Here is a 22,447-nt window from a genome sequence, read left to right on the forward strand (position 1 = left end):
ATGACCTCCAGATCCTGTAATAGATCCTGGACGACAAAGGCTTCCTGGCCTGAATCATAGTGCGGATGACATCCGCTGAAAAATCTCTTCGTGTTAGAAAGGCGGTCTCAATGGCCAAGCCGTCAAATGAAGAGACCTTAAATACTGATGGAAGACAGGTCCCTGCGAAAGAATGTAGTCTCCGAGGGGTAGTGACCAAGGGATATCTCCTAGAAGTAGAACAAGGTCGGCATACCAAGCATGACGGGGCGACTAGGATCATCGGAATGCCCTCCATCCTGATTTTTCGTAGAACCCTGGGTAGGAGGGGTAAGGGGGGAAACATGTCAAGGAGGGAGAATCCTTGCCAAGGGGAGATTAGGGCATCCACGCAGCAAGCTTCCGGATCTCTTGCTCGGGATAGAAAGGTGGGAAGTTTCCGATTGAGCTGTGAGGCCATCAAATCCACGTCGGGGCGACCCCCAACGTAGACAGACCGCCTCGAATACCTCTGGGTGAAGGGACCACTCGCCCGGATCAATCGTGGTCCTGCTGAGGAAGTCCGCAGTCCAGTTTTCCACACAGAGGATGTAGATTGCTGAAATTGCCGGAACATGGGCCTCCGCCCACCGTAAGATCTTGGCAGATTCCTGCTTCACTGCGAGGCTGTGTGTCCCCCCCCCCCCCCTGTTGGTTTATGTACGCCACCCTTCAAGAGGTGGGTTCAATGTCGGAGGGAAAGAATTATCACCCTGAGCTCCTGGACATTGATCGGGAGCTTGGACACCGACCAAGACCATGTGCCTCCCCAACACAGCAGACTGGCGTCGGTGGTAACAACGGTCCAGGATATCGGAAGGAAGGACCCTTTCGGAATTGGAACAGACAGCCACCAACAAAGGGACGACCGCACCTGAGGAAGAGGTGGATGGGACAGTCAAGGCTCTTGAAAAAATTGAAACAGGCAACCATCTTCCCTAACGTCCTCATGCAGAGTCGATATGGTCGGAAGCCTGCAGTCGAGAAGAACCCTAACTACGCGGTGTAAGGCCAGTCGCTTGTCCTAGGGAAGGTGGACCTGTGCCGCTTCCGTGACCAGAAACATACCCAGGAAGACCAGTTGTCTGGAGGGAGTCAGAGAGCCACCCGAAACGTGCAAGAGCTTCAAGCGTAATTCATACGCTGCTCGGCGCCTAAGCAAAAGAAGGAGCCTTGATGAGATGTCGTCCAGATAAGGCATGAGAAAGATGCCTCTGGAACGGAGTAGGGCGAGACGAGGGGCCAGAATCTTTGTGAATACCCGAGGCGCCCTCTCATTCGTTGCCAGCCCGAATGGGAGGGCGACAAACTGATAATTATGGTCTCATATTGCAAACCTCAGGAAGCACTGGCGACTCTGCGCAATGGGAACGTGAGGTATGCATCTTGGATATCCACGGCCGAAAGGAATCCCCCCTGCTTCAGAGAAGCAATTACGGAACTAAGGGATTCCATCCGAAACCGCTGGAGACGGAGAAACTTGCTCAGTATCTTGAGGTCCAGGATTGGGCGTACAGAGCTCTCCTTTTTTGGGACCATGAAAAGGTTCGAATAAAACCCCTTGAACCTTTCTGCTGGGGAAACAGGAGAGAGGACTCCCCGATCCAGAAGGGACTAAATGGCTTGGGAGAAGGCCCGCTCGGGGTCCCATGGAAGACAGAATTGAAAAAAACCTGTCTGGGGGAAGAGACAGGAACTCTATCACGTATCCCGAGGATACAATCTCGAGTGCCCAAGCGTCAGAGACGTGGGCCCGCCAAACGTCCTGGAAGAGTGGGGGCACACCTTCAGGCTGAGGACTGCTTAGCTGCCGTAGGTCGAGCAGCCTGAGGTCTGGGACGCCAGGAGGGCTGTGCCCGAAAGGACGGCTTTTTGCGTCCATATTGGGAAGTAAACCCGCCTCCCCCAGCCGAGGAGCTTGCCGCGGGGCGGGAACTAGCGAATTGACGAAAGGGCCTGCCACGAGAGGGACCTGACCTAACATGAGAGGCCCGCTTGGCACTAGGCTGTGGGAGATAAGTGCTCTTGCCTCAGAAACAATTTTGTCTAGCCGAGAACCAAAGGGACGGGTGCCGGCAAAGGGGAGACCGACTAAGGAACGCTTGGAAGTCGCGTCCGCTGCCCACAACTTCAGCCAAAGCTTGCGGCGTAAGGTGACCGCAAACGCAGACGAGCACGCAATGAGGGCGCCAGGGTTCAAGGACGCCTCACAGAGGAACTTACCTGCCTGGATGAGCAACTGAGCCAAGGATCAGAGATCTTGAGCAGGAACCTCGGATAACAAGTCCTGGTCCAGCTGACTGCCCCACTCAGATCGCCTTTGCCATCCACGGGGAGGCGAACACAGGCCTAAGGGCTGACCCCGTAGCAGCAAAGAGGGACTTAGTCAAGGATTCCATCCGACGATTTTCAACGGACTGAAGGGACGATCCATCGGCTATAGGAATAGCCGTATTTTTAGCTAGCTGTGCCACTCGTGGGTCCACTTTAGGGGGAAGATGTCCACATAGAAATGCAATCCGCTGGGAAGGGATATAGGATGTCCAGCTTCTTTGGGGCGGAAAAGCGCATATCTGGATGATCCCAAGCTTGAGGCGAAACGCTCTTGAGGCCTTTTTTTGGGCGGAAGAAGGATACCCCCTGTTGGTCAGTGGGGGGGAGGGGCTAGGGGGATCATCCTGCACTCGGAAGGTGTCGTGGATGGCAGCAATGAGGCTATCCACAGTGGATGCCAACTTAGAAGACTGCTCCGTATCCATATCCAAATCTGAATTCTCAACCTCTCCGTCGGACAGCACGTCCCCAGGAGAAGAAAACCCTGAGTGGGACTGTACACAGGGCGGACAGGGAGATGCGTCAGAGGAGGAAGAGTGTTCCACTCTGGGACGCTTTTGTGAATGCCATGCGCTGACGGGATCACCAGAGGGAAGTGACCTAGGGGGTGGTCACCCCAGCAAGAAGCTCTGGAGGGTGCATCCGAGGGAGGTGCAGCCTGCGCAGGTGGCGGATTCTCAACCAAGCGACCCCCTATACATAGGGTGGCTTGGGAGAGAGAGTTCTGGCCCAATTGGGTAACTCAGCTGCCGGAGAGTGAGGTAGCAGTACAGGCTGAAGGGGGGGACCCCTGCCTGGGCATCTGACAAGCAGAGCAGACAGAATCAGAATGCCCGCAAGGGAATTTTGCCTGAGGCTACTGGCAGCCGAGGTAGCGCACCAGAAGGATCAGACATGATGGTAGGGTAATCTGGGGCTGGAGAGAGTACAGCTAACCTGAGGGGAGGCTCAACAGTTCCCACCAGAGCCAGGAGTAGACGCCGTCTGAGGAGGATGTCCCTGTGAAGATCTTCATGAGCTCTGTGGCGGGAAGAGTAGGCCTTGCCCCCTCAGGCCCTGCATCTCCTGCTCATTAACCCCCCGCAGTGCCTGATTTCCCTGCTCATGCACCTGGATTCCAGCCGTAAGAATCGGAGCTAGTCTTCACTTCCCTAAGCCTGCCGCTTTGCCCCACTATGCCGGAATAGGCTCCGCCCCCTTTTAGGTGATGTGTCCATGGCCTGGAGCAGGCTTCACTTATCATTCTGGCCGCCATCTTCACCCTTTCTCTTCTTCCAGCAGGGGCTGGAAGGGGGGCTTGGATGGGTGACCCTTCTTGGCTGGAGCATGCGCAGTAGCTACAACAATGCAGTGCCCACAGTGGGCATGCTCCACCCAAGCGAGGCAGAGAATAGGCACGAGATTTCGCTGGGAGAGAAGGACGGGCAGAGGCTGGGGCGGGGATATTAGCAAAAAAGGATTATCAGCCTGGGCTCTTGCGAGCCCTCATTTACATATTAATAAAATAAATAAAAATTCCGCAGGTGAACCGCAGAAGAATACAACAAAGGTACCATTTGATTCATCTAAAGTTATGCCAGAACGCCATCGTAAGCGGTCTATAATAGGGCTGCAGTAAACTAATATTTTTGTAATCGAGTATTCTATCGATTATATTTCTCGATTCATCGAGTAATCTAATAAGAAAAAGCTACTTAAAGTAACGTACGTAATTAGGTATGTATAAAGTTATTGGTTTGAAGGGGTTAATAACTTTATACATGCCTAATGCCAAGGTGCTTCCATTAACCCCTCCAAACCAATAACTTTATACATGCCCATTGGGTTTGGAGGGGTTAATGGAAGCACCTTGGCATTAGGCATGTATAAAGTTATTGGTCTGAAGAGGTTAATGAAAGCACCTTGGAGGTGCCTTCATTAACCCCTCTCTAAACCAAATAACTTTATACATTCCAAGGTGGTGCTTGCAGCCTCCATTAACCACTCTCTCTCCATCTGCCTCCCCCCCCAGCCTCTAATCTGCCTCCCCCCCCCAGCCTCTAATCTGCCTCCCCCCCCCCAGCCTCTAATCTGCCTCCCCCCCCCAGCCTCTAATCTGCCTCCCCCCCCCAGCCTCTAATCTGCCTCCCCCCCCAGCCTCTAATCTGCCTCCCCCCCCCAGCCTCTAATCTGCCTCCCCCACCCAGCCTCTAATCTGCCTCCCCCCACCCAGCCTTTAATCTGCCTCCCCCCCCCCCCAGCCTTAATCTGCCTACCCCCAGCCTCTAATCTGCCTACCCCCCCCCCCCACGCAGCCTCTAATCTGCCTACCCCCCCCCCCCACCCAGCCTCTAATCTGCCTACCCCCCCCCCACCCAGCCTCTAATCTGCCTACCCCCCCCCCACCCAGCCTCTAATCTGCCTACCCCCCCCCACCCAGCCTCTAATCTGCCTACCCCCCCCCCACCCAGCCTCTAATCTGCCTACCCCCCCCCACCCAGCCTCTAATCTGCCTACCCCCCCCCCACCCAGCCTCTAATCTGCCTACCCCCCCCCCCCACCCAGCCTCTAATCTGCCTACCCCCCCCCAGCCTCTAATCTGCCTACCCCCCCCCACCCAGCCTCTAATCTGCCTACCCCCCCCACCCAGCCTCTAATCTGCCTACCCCCCCCCCAGCCTCTGATCTGCCTCCCCCCCCCCAGCCTCTGATCTGCCTCCCCCCCCCCCAGCCTCTGATCTGCCTCCCCCCCCAGCCTCTGATCTGCCTCCCCCCCCAGCCTCTGATCTGCCTCCCCCCCCAGCCTCTGATCTGCCTCCCCCCCCAGCCTCTGATCTGCCTCCCCCCCAGCCTCTGATCTGCCTCCCCCCCAGCCTCTGATCTGCCTCCCCCCAGCCTCTGATCTGCCCCCTCTGGTAACACAACCCCCCTCCCCCTCCCTCCCTCCCTCCCTCCCATTAATCATTGGTGGCAGTGGCCACAGGGTCCCCCTCCTACCCCCCATCATTGGTGGCAGTTTGCAGTTCCGATCGGAGCCCCAGCAGTGTAATGCTGGGGCTCCGATCGGTTACCATGGCAGCCAGGAGTCACGCTACTGAAGCCCTGGCTGCCATGGTATGTTAGTAAGCAGAGAGCAGCGCATTATACTCACGTGCGCTGTGGCCGCCGGTCGCTCCTTCTTCTGCTTACAGCATTAGCAATGCGCCGCACAGACCTATGAGAAGGAGCGACCGCCGGCCACAGCGCACGTGAGTATAATGCGCTGCTCTCTGCTCACTAACATACCATGGCAGCCAGGACTTAAGCAGCGTCCTGGCTGCCATGGTAACCGATCGGAGCCCCAGCATTACACTGCTGGGGCTCCGATCGGAACTGACACTGCCACCAATGATGGGGGGTAGGAGGGGGACCCTGTGGGATATGGCCGGCACATTCATTGGTGGCGCAGTGGCCACAGTCCCTCCCCTCCTCCTCCTACTCAGTCCCTCCCCTCCTCCTCCTACTTGGTCTTCAGCAGCAGCCGCGCACAGTGGGGAGGGAGACACTCCCTCCTCCTCCCTCCGCTGTGCCGGCCGCTCAGTCCTGCCTCTCTGACCTCCGGAGGACACGGAAGCGGTGAGTGAGACGCTTAATTTCACTCCCGCTCCGTGATCACGTGATCTGAACGATTCCTCGATGCAGGGAAACTGCATCGATGAATTTTTGGACTCTGTTTAGTCGAGTTATTCGAATAATCGTTTCAGCCCTAGTCTATAATGTCCAAATGTGGAGACAGATTCCCTTTAAGTTTTACACAGTAAAATGCTTTTTAGAACAGAATAAAATCTTGTTTTTGTGTTGCCGTTTTCTGAGCGCACCATTTTATTTTTATTTTTTGGATGATTGCCTTAGGTAGGGTTTTTGCGGGATGAGAGGACTGTTTGATTGGTACCATTTTGGGCTCAATACGCCTTTTTGATCACTTGGTATTACACTTCTTGTGAGGCAAGGTGACCAGAAAATGGCAGTTTTTATTTTTTATGGTGTTCACTTGTGATATTTTTATAGAGCCAGTCGATAGGGACGCGGCGATACCTAATAGGTCTACTTTTCCTCTTTTTTTTTTTTTTTACTTTATTTTGGGAAAAAGAAGCCTTTTTTTAACTTGAAACTATTACATTTTTTTTTGGGGAAAACTTTATTTTATCCCACTCTCATCACAGCAGCACGGGGACCCGATGGACACCAGGGACCCGTGAGGATACTGCACATGTCAGCGCTGACTGCAGCAGTGTGAGGGTTAATGCACCACCATCTGTGTTTTCACCGATGCCAGCACATACAGCTGGGGTCCAGCTATTAGTGACTATCGGACCCATGCAGCTGATCGGGCGGGCACAGCTCCTGTGCCCGCCAGATCAGCGGACCGTAGCTGTAAGATGCTGGGATTTTAGACTCATACATAATCTAGTTAGCACCACCCCGTAACTCACATGGGGCCACAGAACTCCCCATTCATTGTTCCAATTGTTCTGCTAGACTTATTTAAAGCTGGCAGATTAGGGAGTGTGTCCTCTCTCAGTCAGCATGTCCTGTTTACTGCTGCTATTGGCAGTTGAAGGATGGAACTGAGCATGTGTTACAGCTCAGTGAACAGGACAGAGAACTTAGAAAAGGAGTAAACAGCAGGTGGCGCTATACCAATAGATTTCATTGATGACTCAATAGCCATTATACATTTTAAATTACATGCATATACAAAAGTATTCAGATCCATGGGCTGGTTTGAAAACTGTATATTCTTCATTGGACACCCCCTTTAATCCTTGTCTGCATCACTCCTACTGATCGCTTACATGCCACAGTCCCAAAATATCCTCTGATGAAAGCGCCAATGACGAACATTGTGCAGAGCATTAGAAACTAGTACATGTACAGTGCCATGCACAGTGTTAGTCAATGGAGGCAGCTCAAAGAGAGAGTCATGTGACCAGTCCCGTCCATCAATGGCTTTTTTTTACTATGTACACCTTCAGGGGAATTTTTTTTTATGATTGCTTTTTATTCATTTTGGGCTAAAAATAATTTTTTCAATTGGTCTTTATGAAAAAAGGGTTAACCGTCTACTTTGTGCCAATAATCTAATAAGCCTTACCTCTAAATTACCAAAAGGTTATAAACACTTATTTAAGCCACCTTCTTATCTGCCTGAGGGAACAGAGTAGAAATTCAGATCGTGCTACTAGAGAAACTCAAAAGGTGCACAGAGACAGGGGTCCTAATTTTTGAACTGAAAAATGTATTTGTTGCTCAAGAGTACAATGCAGCAATAATAATAATAATAATAATAATAATAAAAAAATGCCTCCAAAGCTGTACATAGCCTTTAAGTCCAGAATGTCAGGCTGTCAGTAAAAAGATTGCAGTAAACAAGGGATAAGCAACTTAAACCACCCTAGGACATTACAGATGGTTTATTAATAACTGTGTATTACTAAGTGCCTCTCTCTGCAGTTACTAGCACATGTGCAGAACTAACAAGATATAGTGGCAAACCCATTTATACTGTGGATGAAATTATACTGACACCATGAGCTATCCCTTCTCCACAGTCATTGCTGGAGACCACTGTATCATATGGCCTCTCAATCACAGCAAATGCACTAGGCAAGAGAATGAAGAGAAAAAATAAATAAAAAACATAAGGAAGAAACTGGACTGCCATGCAGGGTATTATCAAAGGAACAATACAGCCACGCTTAAAGGGAACCAAGGTGTTTGAGCTGCAGGCAACATGTTATAGAGCAGGAGGAGCAGAATATATACCAAATAATTACAATACCGGCTCCGCGCTCAGTCCCTGGAACAGGTGGGGAAAGCTTCAGTAAAACGTTCTATCCCTGCTTATTCCGGGTTGTGAAGCCCAGGAGGCGGTCCCATCAGTGATTGATAGATCTCTCTGTATACACAGTAGTAGAGAGAAGGCCGTCAATCACTGAGACCATCTTATGGACATCAGAGCTTAGAAAGGGGTCATTTATTAAGACCGACGTTTTCAACGCCGGTCTTAATAACCCCTAATGAATGTCCACGTCCACTTTTTTTAGACCTGGCGTGGGAGGGGAAATGACTAGTGTTGAGCAAAGCAAGCTTTGGATGATTCATCCTTAGTCGCTTAGTTCAAAACTTTGGAATAATACTGTACGGAGATTCGTCTCCATACAGTGATTGAATGTATGGGCTCCGATGAGCCAAAGTAAGTTATTCACTAAGTAAAGTGTGACTTCGGTAATTGATTTTTAAAGTGGATAACCACTTTCAAACTTGAAATCAAACTCTGCTTCTGTTCCAAGGTACTAGTCAGAACCGAAGAAAATCTATAAAAGTTACTCAAAGAAGTCACGTGGGACTTCACGAATAACTTACTTCGGCTCACCGGAGCCCATACATTCTAACACAGTATTATTCCAACATTTTGAACGAAACGACTTCGGATGAAGCATTTGAAGCTCGCGTCGCTCAACACTAGAAATAACCTTTGCGCTGAAAGCTGCACCAGAAATACGCCTAATATAGGCAGATTTCTGGACAGTAATGACCCCCTAAATCATTTCCCGTAAAACTATATGTCGATCTGCTCAGCTCCATAAAGTGTTGTCAGTAGCTTACATTGAATTCTCATTGTGACCTGCTGCCTTTAAAAATTTCAAAGTGCAGAAAATCTTGATTTAAAAAAAAAAAAAAAAACACACAACATGAAAAAGAACATACAGTGAACAGAAATAAAAAGAAAACAAAGCACAAGGTGTACCTCTGATGACACGGGGGATGAGGGTGACACATTTGCACTATCACTGTTTTTCTAAAATGAAATCAACAAAAACAGAGTTAAAATGAAGTCATTCTGTAGAACAGCAATTTCTAACCTGGGGCTGTCCAGCTGTTGCAAAACCACAACTCCCAACATGCTCTGGTAGCATTCAGATATAAGGCATGTTGGGAGTTGGAGTCTTGCAACAGCTTGGGAGCCACGGGTTAGAGTTCACTGCTGCAGACAAAAACTTACACGCTGAAATCCCATGATCTCATATGGTTGACAGCCGCTTACAGTATCTGCCTCCTCAACCAGAAGGAATTCCTTATACACATCCGTGGTCCCAAACCTGTAGCTATCCAGCTATTGCAAAACTACAACTCCTAGTATGCCCTCCAAGCGCAGGGAGTCATAGTTTCACAATAGTTGGAGAGACACAGGTTGGGGATTAATGAAATACATCATCTGCCATTTCCTAATATAAATCTATTAAGCAAATCACGTCTTCTACAAGCAGGAACATTTCAGGTCATAGAGGGGAGATGGGTTTCTCTGCATTTCCCAATTGCTCACAACGGTTCTCTGGACAGCGAGCACTATTTACCATCTCCTGTATTCAGTCAGTGGAGAGTGCTGAAGTTAAAGGGGCTTTCCAGGATCAGGATATCGATAGACTATTCTAAGGATAGTTCACCCATAATAGATTCATGAGGATTCGATCCTGGACATTCCAGTCGATCAGCTATTTGACAAACCTGCAATATTAGATGCCCATTTCAGACAGCTAACAAACAGGGAGTGCCCAGAATCTGAGCACAACAACCCGATACTGATGGCCTTCTGATCCAAGAAAACCTCTCTGCATAGGGCCCAAAAATGGAGCTTCACTTTAAGGCCATATTCAGGTGAGAGATGTAAAGTGTAATTGCCATTTCACTACCAAAAATGAAATTCCTAACACATGTGATGCTGAAGGGAAGATATTCATGAAACTTTATTTTTCAGTTAATTTTCCTTTTCTGATGTCTGTATTCAGCCCTTAGCAACCCTATTTCTCAGTGCCTCTATTTCAGCATCTTCCTAAAATGGCCTCTGCTGCACTTCCTGTGGTGATCTTTGCCCTGTTAAGGCCATCCTGTATTTCCCTCACTTCCCATAACCCCTTGCTCTCCTCACATGAACTAGCAAGACCAATTTAAAATGCAGAGAACTTCCCCACTACCCCAAAGCAGTGTGTATCCTCTCACATACAGCTAACCAGAGACAAGCCCTTCAATTAAATGAAAATCAGTAAGCATTTGTTTTAGCCTCTTAATAGTCACATTAAAAGTAGTTTTAGGAACCATTTATATATATATATATATATAGTGCATTAAATAACTATTTTTAGGGGGAAAGGAAAAAAAACAGCAATTTTGACATTTTGTGGAATTTTTTTTACAGCGTTCACTGTGTAGTAAATTTTTTTATTATTCAGGTCACTACACTGATGATAATGTCACGTTTCTATATATATATATTTCATATTTTTTTTCTTTCCTCTGCCAAGCATGTCAGTTGCTCCCTCATTCTCCTCCATACTGACAAGGAGGGGGGCTGCTTTAGCTGCTCATATCTCTGGTTATCTGGTAATCTTTGTATTGTTTGAAAGCTGACATTCCAAGCTTTCAGACAATACCAGAAGGACAGCAATATGTTCAGTGCAGGGAAAGATATCACTGATTGAAATCGGGATGCTTCAAATGCAGATTAAAGTGAAAGTGAAAGTAAAAGCAGATTTTGCCCGTGATTATTCCCAATTTCTTCGTGTCATTCTGGTGTTGTATGAAAGCCTGGAATGTCAGCTTGTTTCTAGCTGCTACCATTCAGGAGATATCCCCATCTAAAGCAGCCCTCCCCCCTCCACTTTCTGCCCGAGCCCTGACACTCAGGGCTGAGCTCCTCCTCCCAGTACTCTCCCCGAGAGGAGACGGCTGCACATGACAACCCTGTAAGAAGAGGCTGCTCAATGTGAAAGTGACACCCATTTCTGGATGTTATTCTGAGTTGAAACTGAAAAAGATTAAATTATAATGCACAACGCATTTATACAGCAGGGTGTACTATACCATTAGGGTATAAAAAAAATTAAACAGCAGTTACACTTTAAATTTGGCCACAAAACAATGAGTGATTTAAAAAAAATTGAGCATATATGGATGGCATATCTGTGTGCTGTTATTTTTAACAGACCTATTCACTAGATGGGTCAAAAATCAGACCCAAATGGTGCCTGCTGCAATTTTCTCTGCACAGATCGTGCTGTAAAATCATTTTTATGAAGTGTGGGTGTTCCGTCCGTGTGCGGTACTTTCTACACCGAGCACGCAGACATGAACACTGGAAGTCTGAATTGATCTCATATGGCAGTTCTTTAACAATCTAAAGAATACTGTGTGACTACAGCTAAAGACGTGCTAAAGGTGCCTATACAACTTCAAAAGCTGTTGCCCTTGTACATAGAAAAAAAAGGTCTGCTCAGCTGAGTGTGTATCTGACTTCAATAGGGAGAGAGAAGAAGGCTGCTGCCAGAGACCTCTGGTTGCGGATTATTTCCCAAAATTGAAATTCAACAACACCAATCCTTCCGTCCCCCAACATCATCTGTCAAGGTGTCAATAGAGGGTCGGAGCTCCCAATACACATTAGATTTTCAGCCAGTGCCTGCCAACAATAGACTAATGTGCATGGGAATCATTAAGGCGCAGTCACACGCTCTGAGGCGAAGCCAATTTTCGGGAAGGAAGCGATCCATCCTAACAGGCAGCTGCTCATTAAGTGGAGGTGAAGCGCTGCATTTACATGCAGTAATCACCTCCACAGTATGAGGACGAGTGATCGTTATTGCTATCGCTCATCCCCATACAAAAAGTACTGTTCCTGGGAAAAATGTCCGCACCTCCGATCATTTCTCCCGCTCCACAAGCGTTTCCCTCGTTCATCGGGTGATCTGTGGCACCTTTAAATTATCAGGAACGAGAGTTTGTAGGAACATCCAAGAATCAGTTTTTAGTAAATAAGGCTGCTCAACATCCCATCACTAGCAACCAGTCTGCCTCATACTCCTCAGGTCTTCAACCCTATGCCGAATGGGCACTAAACAGTAGCCAGCATCCAGGCTGCACATGTAACATAAGACACTAATCAATACAGACAAGATATTCAACAAAGAAAAAAAAATATATATATATTTTTTGTCGACATCCTGCTCTCCTCTTTATGGCTGCACCTCTTCGCTACTGCATAAAATAAATCAAGACAAACATAGTATGCTCTGCATTTAAACCATGGTCTTTTGCTAAAGTTTCATAGAAATGGCAGTAGATCCAGCGCAAGACCCCGTTCTATTGTTAAAGAGGTTGTCCGCTCCCAAAATCAAAATTCTTTTATGTGCTGCTAACACACCTCACCACCCATACATATGCCCCCAATACCAGTTTTTCATGTCTGAGCTTTCCTTTCCCCCTGGAAGACATCACATTATCCTGGCAGATCTGTTTACTTTCTCCCCTTCTTGTTTTCGTTGAATACATAACTTTATTGATACACAAGCCTGGCTGCACTGCAGTGATGAGTCACAGGCTGGCCACGCCCCCCACTCTGCTCTGTCTGCAGCAGCTACTCCATCTATAACTCCTGTATCTATCTTTCTGCTCCCAGACATAAATCTACTTCTCACTCAGCATCTAATCCCATTACTGACCGTCCACAGGCTCTGCCCTCACCATCTCCATAGTGTAATAAACAGCTGGAATCAGCAAGCACTTCCAAACATTTGTCTCTAATCCTATCCTGTGTGATACAGCCTGCTGAGCCGTGTATCTAAACTCATCACTGGCCGTCCACAGGCTCTTCCCTCTATAGTGTAATAAACAGCTGGAATCGGCAAGCACACCCATACACATCTGTATCTAATCCTAACATGTATGTGTGCCTGATACAGAGCCTGTTGTGTGCAATACAGCCTGCTGAAGTGTTTATCTAATCCCATCTTCTACGATAAGGGCTGCTGAGCGGTGTATCTAATCCCATTTTGTATCATACAACCTGCTGAGCTGTGTATCTAAACCTTTATGCACATGACCGTATCCATTTTGCGATTCACATTTTTTGCAGTCCCATTGAGTTCTATGGATTTGAGGTCCTCATTTTGAGGACCACAATAGGACATGTACTGTCTTTACTGGAACTGACATACGAAAGTAAAAAAAATAAAATAAAATAAAAATTATGACGTCTGTGCTTTCCACATCCATAAGTCAGTTCTGCGAAAGATAGAACATGTCCTATTCTGGTCCTCATAATGCAGATCTAAAACCCGTAGAACTCAATGGGACGGCAAAAAAAATAAAAAATAAGTGAATCACACGGACAGACGGACAGTAACCTTATTTAGTGGATCCACAACTTGCAGACCGAAAATCGAAACGGTTCTGTGCACTAGCCCCATCACCTATACTCGGTGCCCCCATAACAGAGACATCCACACTGCCCCCCCAAGTGCCATCCACACTGCCCCCCCAAGTGCCATCCACACTGCCCCCCCAAGTGCCATCCACACTGCCCCCCCAAGTGCCATCCACACTGCCCCCCCAAGTGCCATCCACACTGCCCCCCCAAGTGCCATCCACACTGCCCCCCCAAGTGCCATCCACACTGCCCCCCCAAGTGCCATCCACAGCATAGCGATCAGCCTCTGTGGCTAATCGCTATGCTATCACTCATGTATATATAGTCAGTGCTCCAGACAAAAAAAAATAAAAAATACCTGGTAGCCATTGGCTCCTGAACTAAAAAAATTTTGGAGCCAAATTAAATTTTTAGTCGCCAAATCGAAACAGAATCAAAATTTGGGTATCGTGACAATCCCGTAGGGTTGTTTAGATGCCAAAATTTTGATTTGCTTTCGCCACCCCTCACGTAGCGCACCCTGTCATAGAGGCTGGGTGCCAGCTATTTGATTCCGGCACCCGCCTCCAGTATTTGTATTAACAGGTCAGTTATCTTCATTGGTGGCGCAGTGACCACAGCCCCTCCCCTCCTCCTCCGGTTTCTCTTCCTCTTGGCGGCGGCCATTTTGGTCGCCATCCGGAGCCCTGTACAGCGCTTACATCGTGCTGTGCAGGAGTCAGTACAGGCTTCACATAGAAGCCTGTACACTCAGAAGACAGACTGCGGTCCCGACGCATGCGCAGTAGTGTGCAAGCGACGGGACAGAGGAAGGCCGGCAGGAGGCGATGACGTCAGAGATGACGTTCCGTCTCTTGCCTCAGGCAGAAAAAGAAGAGACTGTGCTGGACCGGAAGACTTGAAAATGCTTCAGGAGCGGTCACGTGACCGTGAAGAGAATCATAGGAAGGGCTGCGCTGTGGAGGGTAAGTATTGGTGTATTAACCTTCCCTCCACAGGTAATGAAGATGGGCAATTTTCAAGTAGGGGCCGGAGAACCCCTTTAAGATCAATGAAGGTTCTTGCAGTGGAACCCCTCTGTCCAGGAAGGACCTGTATTGTATGTACATATACCATTACTTCTTGTGGTTGGCAAGGCTCCATTAAAACAGAGAGATGACCTGCAGTTATGTTACTGGTCTTTTTGTTACTTTTACAAACCTAAAATACAATTTTAAAAAGGGTTGTCCGGGTTCAGAGCTAAAGCCGGACATATCCCCTTCTTCACCCAGGCAGCCCTCCGAGATGCTGTCGCCTGCCCTAAATTGTGCAGGACAAGGGCTTTTTTATTCGATCCTGTGATGTACTGGGTCTCTGCTAGGTGGAGGCTGTCGCCTAGCAATGTTGCTGGTGACGTCACCGGCACTAATGGGGCGGGCCTTAATGCTGCCTTAGCCTGTAAAACATCTAGGGCAGCATTAAAGCCCACCCATTAGTGCCAGTGACGTCATCAGCAACACTGCTAGGCCGAAGCCCCCCCCCCCCCCCCCCCAGTGTAAATACACTTGAGATACAGCGTAGGGCAAGGGAGAGCATTGGAGTATGGAATGCTCTGATGCTCACCTCAAAGGGGCTGAGTGGGGGAAGGGGTTATGTCCGGCTTCAGCTCTGAACGAGGACAACGCCTTTAATTATAGAAAGAATACTTAAAAAGAAAAAAAAATACAAGAAGCAATGTATTAGGCGTCATGCGGATCATGTGTGAAAATCATACCACTTAGGCGGAATAGAGAAGAACTTTCCGGGGCGTCTCACCTCATCATTGTCATTCCCGCTTGAACACTTCCGAGAAGATTTGTACTGTAAAAAAAAAACGCACAAAATCGGAATTACTAAGGTTGTGTGACGGTTACAAACACTTCAGAACACATTAATGTAGAGTTTACGTCATCTATCCTGGAAGTAAAAGGACACCACGCTTTTCATCTAAACACAAAAAAAAACTTTTTTTCCCCCAACTGTAATATTTACATGATTCAGTAATAAAACATACTAGAAAATTTCCCAGATTACTACATTTTAGGTTCCCTTACTGCACAGGACTCGTCGTGTGATCTCACCAGGAATTCTCAATGTTTAGCTATTTCATTACTGCATTATGAACTTTAGGCTACTTTCACACTCCCGTTTGGTGCGGATCAGTCATGGATCTGCACAGACGGATCCTTTCAGATAATACAAACGTCTGCATCCGTTCAGAACGGATCCGTTTGTATTATCTGTAACATAGCCAAGACGGATCCGTCTTGACCACCATTGAAAGTCAATAGAGGACGGATCAGTTTTCTATTGTGCCAGATTGTGTCATAGAAAACGGATCCGTCCACATTGACTTACATTGTGTGCCAGAATGGATCCGTTTGGCTGTTTCGTCAGGCGGACACCAAAATGCTGCAAACTGATGCATTCTGAGCGGATCCTTTTCCATTCAGAAAGCATTAGGGCAAAACTGATCCGTTTTGGACCGCTTGCGAGAGCCCTGAACGGATCTCACAAACTGAAACCAAAACGCCAGTGTGAAAGTAGCCTAAGAAGTAGCTGAATGAGGCCCTGGTTTAGCCTTTTATTTAACTTAATTTAAAGGGGTATTTCGCTTACTACAAACTTATCCCCTATTCACTGGATAGGAGTTAACTAACTGGTCAGTGGGGGGTCAGCACTCTGATCTCTCCCAGTCCCACAGAGAACCAAATAAGCACCAGGGTGCCGGCTCCACCTGCCTTTTTTAAATTATGACCTGTGGAAGGGAACAACATTCTCGGGATAAGTAGGGATCCCAGCGATCGGACACCGATGCCAGAGCACTGGAAAAGGGAGGACAACTCACACTTTACAAAACATAGAAATCGTCCCTTTTAACATCACACTGCATGTTGCATCATCGGCTAACTTTCAACACCAAGGAGAAAATTATGCTTTTGCGCTAGTTATTTTTTTTTATAAAAAGGGACATTCCAAAAGGCAAGAAAACTTTAATTGCTCTTACCGGTAATTGTTTTTCTTGAAACCCATGACAGCACCCATGCGACTAAGACCTCCCAACCGGGTAGGAAACCTGAACCCCCCAGCACACCTCAGTAATTATAATAAACCAAACTCTGGAGGTGTGCCAACCACCAAGCAAGAAGGATTAATAGGACAGTACACAACATGAATAGTGGAAAAAGGATAATCCATCCTCCAAATTTCCAAGGAAAAGAGGCTCTATCCAAATATATCTACTTTTTTTTTATTATTAGAGAGGGAAATTTTTGGGGTCCAGTCATGGGTTTCAAGAAAAACAATTACCAGTAAGAACAATTATTGTTTTCACCTCACCCATGACAGCACCCATGTGAGACTAAAACTATAAACCAGATAAAAATTAGGAGGGGGGGGGGGGGAGGAGGACGACTGCAGCTTGTAGCACTTTCCTCCCAAAGGTCACAGAGAGCTCCAAGTAGCGGCTCTAAATATCTGGGAAAGAGAAGCATCTGCCCTCTCTGCCCAAGAGGTCGCAATGGCCCTGGTAGAATGAGCCTCAAACTCCCTTGGAGGGGGAAGACTAAGGGAAGAATAGGCAAGAGAGATAGCACTCTTTACCCATCTAGCAATAACGCTAGTGGAAACCTTGTGGCCTCTACACTTTCCCTGAAACTGGATTAGGAGATTTCCATCTATCCTCCAAGGAGAAGTGGAATCTAGGTAAAAAAGCAGACACCTCCTAACATCTAGGCAATTACATTTTTCTTCTGACGGATTAGCTGGATTTGGGCAAAAGGAGGGAAGAACCACATCCTGACGTCTGAAAACCTGAGACCACCTTCGGCTGGAAAGATGGAATTGGTCTGATGATAACTTTATCCTCCAAAAATGTGGTATAGGGAGGGAAAGCAGAAAACGCTTGAATCTCAGAAACCCGTCTAGCAGAGGTTATTGCTAGAAGGAAGGCAATTTGATAGGAGAGCAATAGAAAACTCATTTAATGGTTCAAACAGCTTCTGAGATAAGGCCGAAAGAACCATATTCAAATCCCAGGGAGGAGACAACCTAGAGGCTGGCCAATTTGGTTTCTTCCCCAAAAATAACGGGGAATAGAACCCTTTGCCCCTCTCTGTCTGGGGAACTGAACAAACTAAGAGGGAAAAAAATCTAAGAGGGAAAAAAAAAAAATCTAAGAGGGGAAAAAAAATCTGATTCCAAAGCTTTCCTCTTTTCCAGATTTTTGGGTCGAACTGTCTGAATGAAAAATTTTGGAAGGCGAGAAAGGAACTTCAGCCGGAGTCCGTTTTCTATTACACTTAGGATCCCCAGGCTGGGCAGAACTGAGACAGTCTGCCTCCCACCTGACTTATGGCATCATTGGGATTTGTCTTTTGATCCGTTCTCCTGGGTTTTAAACAAAAACCCGCCAGATCTTTTAGGAAATTTTTCTCTCTCACTTCTATTATTTTCCCTACCCCTTTGTCTTTTAAAACTGGCCTGGGGATTATGAAAAAAATTAAGTTCTCTGGGAAACCGGAAACTCCTATTTGTCAGAGGCTCTCTCTAAGATGTCATCCAGAAAGGAACCAAACGATCTACAGTAGAACCTTCACAAGGGAGAAAGTAAAGTCTAGACTTAAACCTTGAATCCCCTTTCCATGATCTAAGTCAAATAGCACACCTTGCTGTATTTGACATAATGCCTGCTCTTGTAGAAAAAAAGGACCACATCAGTAGAAGCGTCTGCAAGGAAGGCTGCTTCCTTGAGGAAAGTTGGGAGGGAGGATAGTAAGTCCTCTCTAGGAGTTTTGTCTCTGATATGGGATTCTAGTTGACCTAACCCTAGCCTTAAAGACCTGGAGACCCAGGAGGCAGCAATGGCCGGTCCGAGACTTGTAGGGGCACAAAGGTCTCCTAAGCAGCCCAAATCAAACGGAAGAGTTGATTTTTTGGCTCTTCAAATGGATATTTTCTTTTAACAGAATTCGGTATAAAAAAGTTTCTGTCAGGGTTTTTCCCATTCTTTTCTAATCAATGCTTCTATGTTCTTATGAACAGAAAAAACTATATGGCGCTTAGGGCCAAAGCCCTCAAAAACTTGGTCGGCAATAGTCTTAGGCTGTTTTACGTACTCCAACTGAATCGTGATTTTTACGCCTTTTAATAGGGGTTCAGTAACGTCAGGTGGAAATAACGCTTTTCCCGCTGAATCCTCAGCTGAAGACATAAAATCAGACGATAACTCCTGACCTGATTCGATGTCTTCGTCTTCACCAGAAAGATCAGAATTAAAGTCCATGTTATAGGTACGCCTTTCCGGTGATTTCGGACGGCCCTGACTGAAGGACTTAATGTCACAACCAGACAGCTGAGAAGCTCTGACAGAAGCCTTTCAGAACCTCCTCCTTGAGGTTTCTTTGTTTTGAATTTCAGTTCCTCATCTCGTTAGCCTCTCTCAGCTGTCATATAGTTGGACTGATTGCATCCCTTTAAATTCCTCCCCATAATGCATTAGTGTGCGGCTTATACAACTTCCTGGAGTGTGTGTGCATGCTGATCCTATTTTCCAGCCTTCTACAAGATAAGTGTTGTACATTTATTTGTGATTTTCTGTTTGCTGGATCCCAGGTGACCCTGACTCCCTCCGTGTCTAGTGTAGGGAGCCGGTGGTAGTGTCCCCTCACTATTGTAGGGTGTTCAGGTGGTATATAGTCGAGGTACGTGGATATGTGATCATCCACCATTGGGATTTTCGCATAGGCTGAGCAGACAGGGAGAGTGCCAGGTCTTATGCAGGGGTCTCCCTTTTGTTCCTTCGTTTTGGATCCAGTGAGTCATATATTCATTTTGCATTGTCTTGTTTCCTGTACACCTTCCGTGACAACTTCACTTCAGATCGTACTAAGGCTTTAATGGTTTTAGATAAAGCTATGGGATTCTTCCATGACTAACTTATCTATACAAGCTTGACATAGTGGTTTAGCATATGCAGCTGACAATGTTACTCTACATCCTCCACATTCCTTATGTTTAGTTTTGCCGGAAGATTTCTTAGGTGTTTTTGCTACCTAACAAAAAAATAAAAAGCAAACACCCAAAATTATTAATAGAGGGTCAATCTCACCCAAAGCAAAGAGTCAAGCTTCCCCACTCCTCAGGTCCAATACCGGGCTTGTGGGCCTCGACGGTTCCAGCATCACCTGGTTCCGACATATTAGTGGAGACTCCAGATCCTGCACAGAACTGTGTGTACCGCGGCTGGCTGTCCCCTCCTTCTGCCGACTTGTTACACACCTTGGCTCCTTTTAACAGTATGCCCAACAGAAAAACCTAATCCATGAGGCTGGCAAGCCCCTCCCCTTCCTGTTAGCGCCGCCGGAAGAGTTTTAATGCCACTCCTGCGCACATGTGCAGAGCGCATTGGAGCACACTCTGCCATCTTAGAAGTGGGCAGCCAGCCGCCGCACTATCATGGACCGGCCACAGCGGCTCCCCAATGAGGCTTTGGGAGTAGGCAGGAGCAGGACAGGCTTAGGCGACGGCTCCAACAGGAGACTTAGGGTCCATTCACACGTCCGTTGTTTCTTTCCTGATCTGTTCAGTTTTTTGCGGAACAGATCTGGACCCATTCATTTTCAATGGGTCCTGAAAAAAAAATAAAAGATCAGACAGCACAATGTATGATTTTTTTTTCAGGACCCATTGAAAATGAATGGGTACAGATCTGGTCCGCAAAAAACGGAACAGATCAGTAAAGAAACAACGGACGTGTGAATGGACCCTTACGCGGCCAGGGGTAGGTCCCATTACAGTGTTGTAGACAAGGACCTCCCCCAGCCCTTCGAGGTGAGAACCTAAAAAGAAAAAAGGGAATACCTCAGGAACCTCCTATCCGGAGGACAGGAAACCTGAACTGAGGTGTGGTGGGGGTGTGAACCATTTTCTCTCTTCAGGTTTCTTGTCCCGAATGGGAGGTCCTAATCGCGTGGGTGCAGTCATGGGTAAGGGGGGGGAGAAATTCCCAAGTTCCCAGAGGCTAAACATGCTGTAAAAATATAACAGAATTTGTACCAGTCAATGATTGGCTGCGCGGCATTCATAGTCATTTCCGCTGCGATACCCCCTTTAATGGGGCTTTCAGAGACATATACTGATAACCTATCTGGATAGGTAATCAGTATCTGATCGGTGGGAGTCCAACACCATCAACATCAGCTGTTTGAGAAGGCACGGCGAATGCAGTAGCAGCACCCACGGACCATCAAAAGACCACACCAGAATGCATCAGCCAAACCACAGCCGCAGATCCTCAGCAGCCCACAGAATAGTACAAACAGGTAACGGCAGCATCTCCAGCAACTTCTTTTATGGACAGACTTCACAGAAAGTGTGCCATAAGAATAAACAGCAACGTTTCGTCTACTTCATAGCCTTTGTCAAGCTTAACAAAGGCCATGTAGTAGACAAAACGTTGCGGTTTATTCTTATGGCACACTTTCTGCAAAGTCTGTCCAATAAAGAAGTCACTGGAGATGCTGCCCTTACCTGTTTGTACTATCCAGAGGATAGGTAGTCAGTATTAAAGTCTAAGAAAATCCCTTTAAGGCTCCATTCACACGTCCGTATAATGGGTCCACATCAGTTCCGCAAATTGCGGACCCATTCATTCTCTATGGGGACGGAATGGATGCGGAGAGCACACTATGTGCTCTCCGCATCTCCGGAGCACGCCCCCGATCTTCCAGTCCGCAATTGCGGACAAATTTTCTATGAGAGTGCCGGCGATGTGCGGTCCGCAAAATGCGGAACACGCAATGCCGGTGTCCATGATTTTCGGATCCGCAAAACACATACGGACATGTGAATGGACCCTAAACCTTACCATGGTCCATTCTAAGTCCTGTACAGTAAATATCCTTCAGTGCTTGCTTTTTCTAGTCATTTTGATGCGCACACGGCGGTCATTCATAGCATGCTGACCAATGTAGAGCCAGACTAGCGGATGTTACACATGCTGATCAAGGTAAAGGTTTAGAAATCAGAGAATTAGGATTACTTGATAAGGCTCTGGGGCTAAATTTCTCTTTTACACTGGTAAATGTTCTGCTCGTGACAAGCGCCAATGATAGGCAGGTCAATCAGAACACGTTATTACTTTCACTCACAACTTCCAACCCACCTGCCCCACCAATGCGCACCCATGTGTACACACAGACATCTGCTACCAAAAAGCAATCATTTTTTGGACCGCATACAAGAGCCAACTACCGGTCATGTTTAAAGCAATGATTAGAAATGAGTGTTTGAAAGGACACTCGAACTGCTGCAGGATTTATAGAAGGAAGACACCACTTAAAGCAGCACTTCCAAGCTCTTGACTCAATCCCTTAACCATGGATTTACATCATTTGTATCCGATGATTTTTCTGTATTACAGAGATTAAGCAATTCTGGAATATTACTGAACAAAAAGCCCACATGGCCACAGAACAAGTAACATATGTTTCTTCACGTCCACGCTGCCACCTAGTGGCGCTGTTTAGTATTGCTTTAGTTCACATACAAAATCAGTTTGTTCTAGCAGGAGATAAAATGCCGCCAGAGCTGTCTGAAGCTTGTTTTAGACTCCCCAATACTCGGCTAGTTCGCAGGAATGTTCCTTAGTGATGATCCGGCATTCTATTATTGCCACCGATTACCCGATGAACGAGCTAACACTTGTTCATCGGGCGACCCAGATTTTTAAGCATGCTAAAAAACCGTTTGCAGGCGGTGGATAGTGCTCTGTAATTACAATCTGCTGTCTGCAAAAAACTAGACAGCATGGGGATGAACGATGGCATAACGATGGCTCCTCACCATGCTGACTCAT

General features: G+C 47.1%; 1 protein-coding gene across 1 annotated transcript in view; it reads right to left on the bottom strand.

Moving 5' to 3' along the window:
* LRCH2 (leucine rich repeats and calponin homology domain containing 2) overlaps positions 1-22,447 on the bottom strand; it is a 112,338-nt gene that overhangs the window by 19,273 nt on the left and 70,618 nt on the right. The window contains exons 14-15 of the mRNA XM_044268945.1: positions 15,367-15,411; positions 9,121-9,171 (exon numbers count right to left, since the gene is read on the bottom strand). Coding sequence (XP_044124880.1) covers positions 9,121-9,171; positions 15,367-15,411 — 96 coding nt within the window. The remainder of the gene's footprint in view (positions 1-9,120; positions 9,172-15,366; positions 15,412-22,447) is intronic.

The sequence above is a fragment of the Bufo gargarizans genome, chromosome 9 (genome assembly GCF_014858855.1).
Source record: "Bufo gargarizans isolate SCDJY-AF-19 chromosome 9, ASM1485885v1, whole genome shotgun sequence".
Taxonomy (NCBI): domain Eukaryota; kingdom Metazoa; phylum Chordata; class Amphibia; order Anura; family Bufonidae; genus Bufo; species Bufo gargarizans.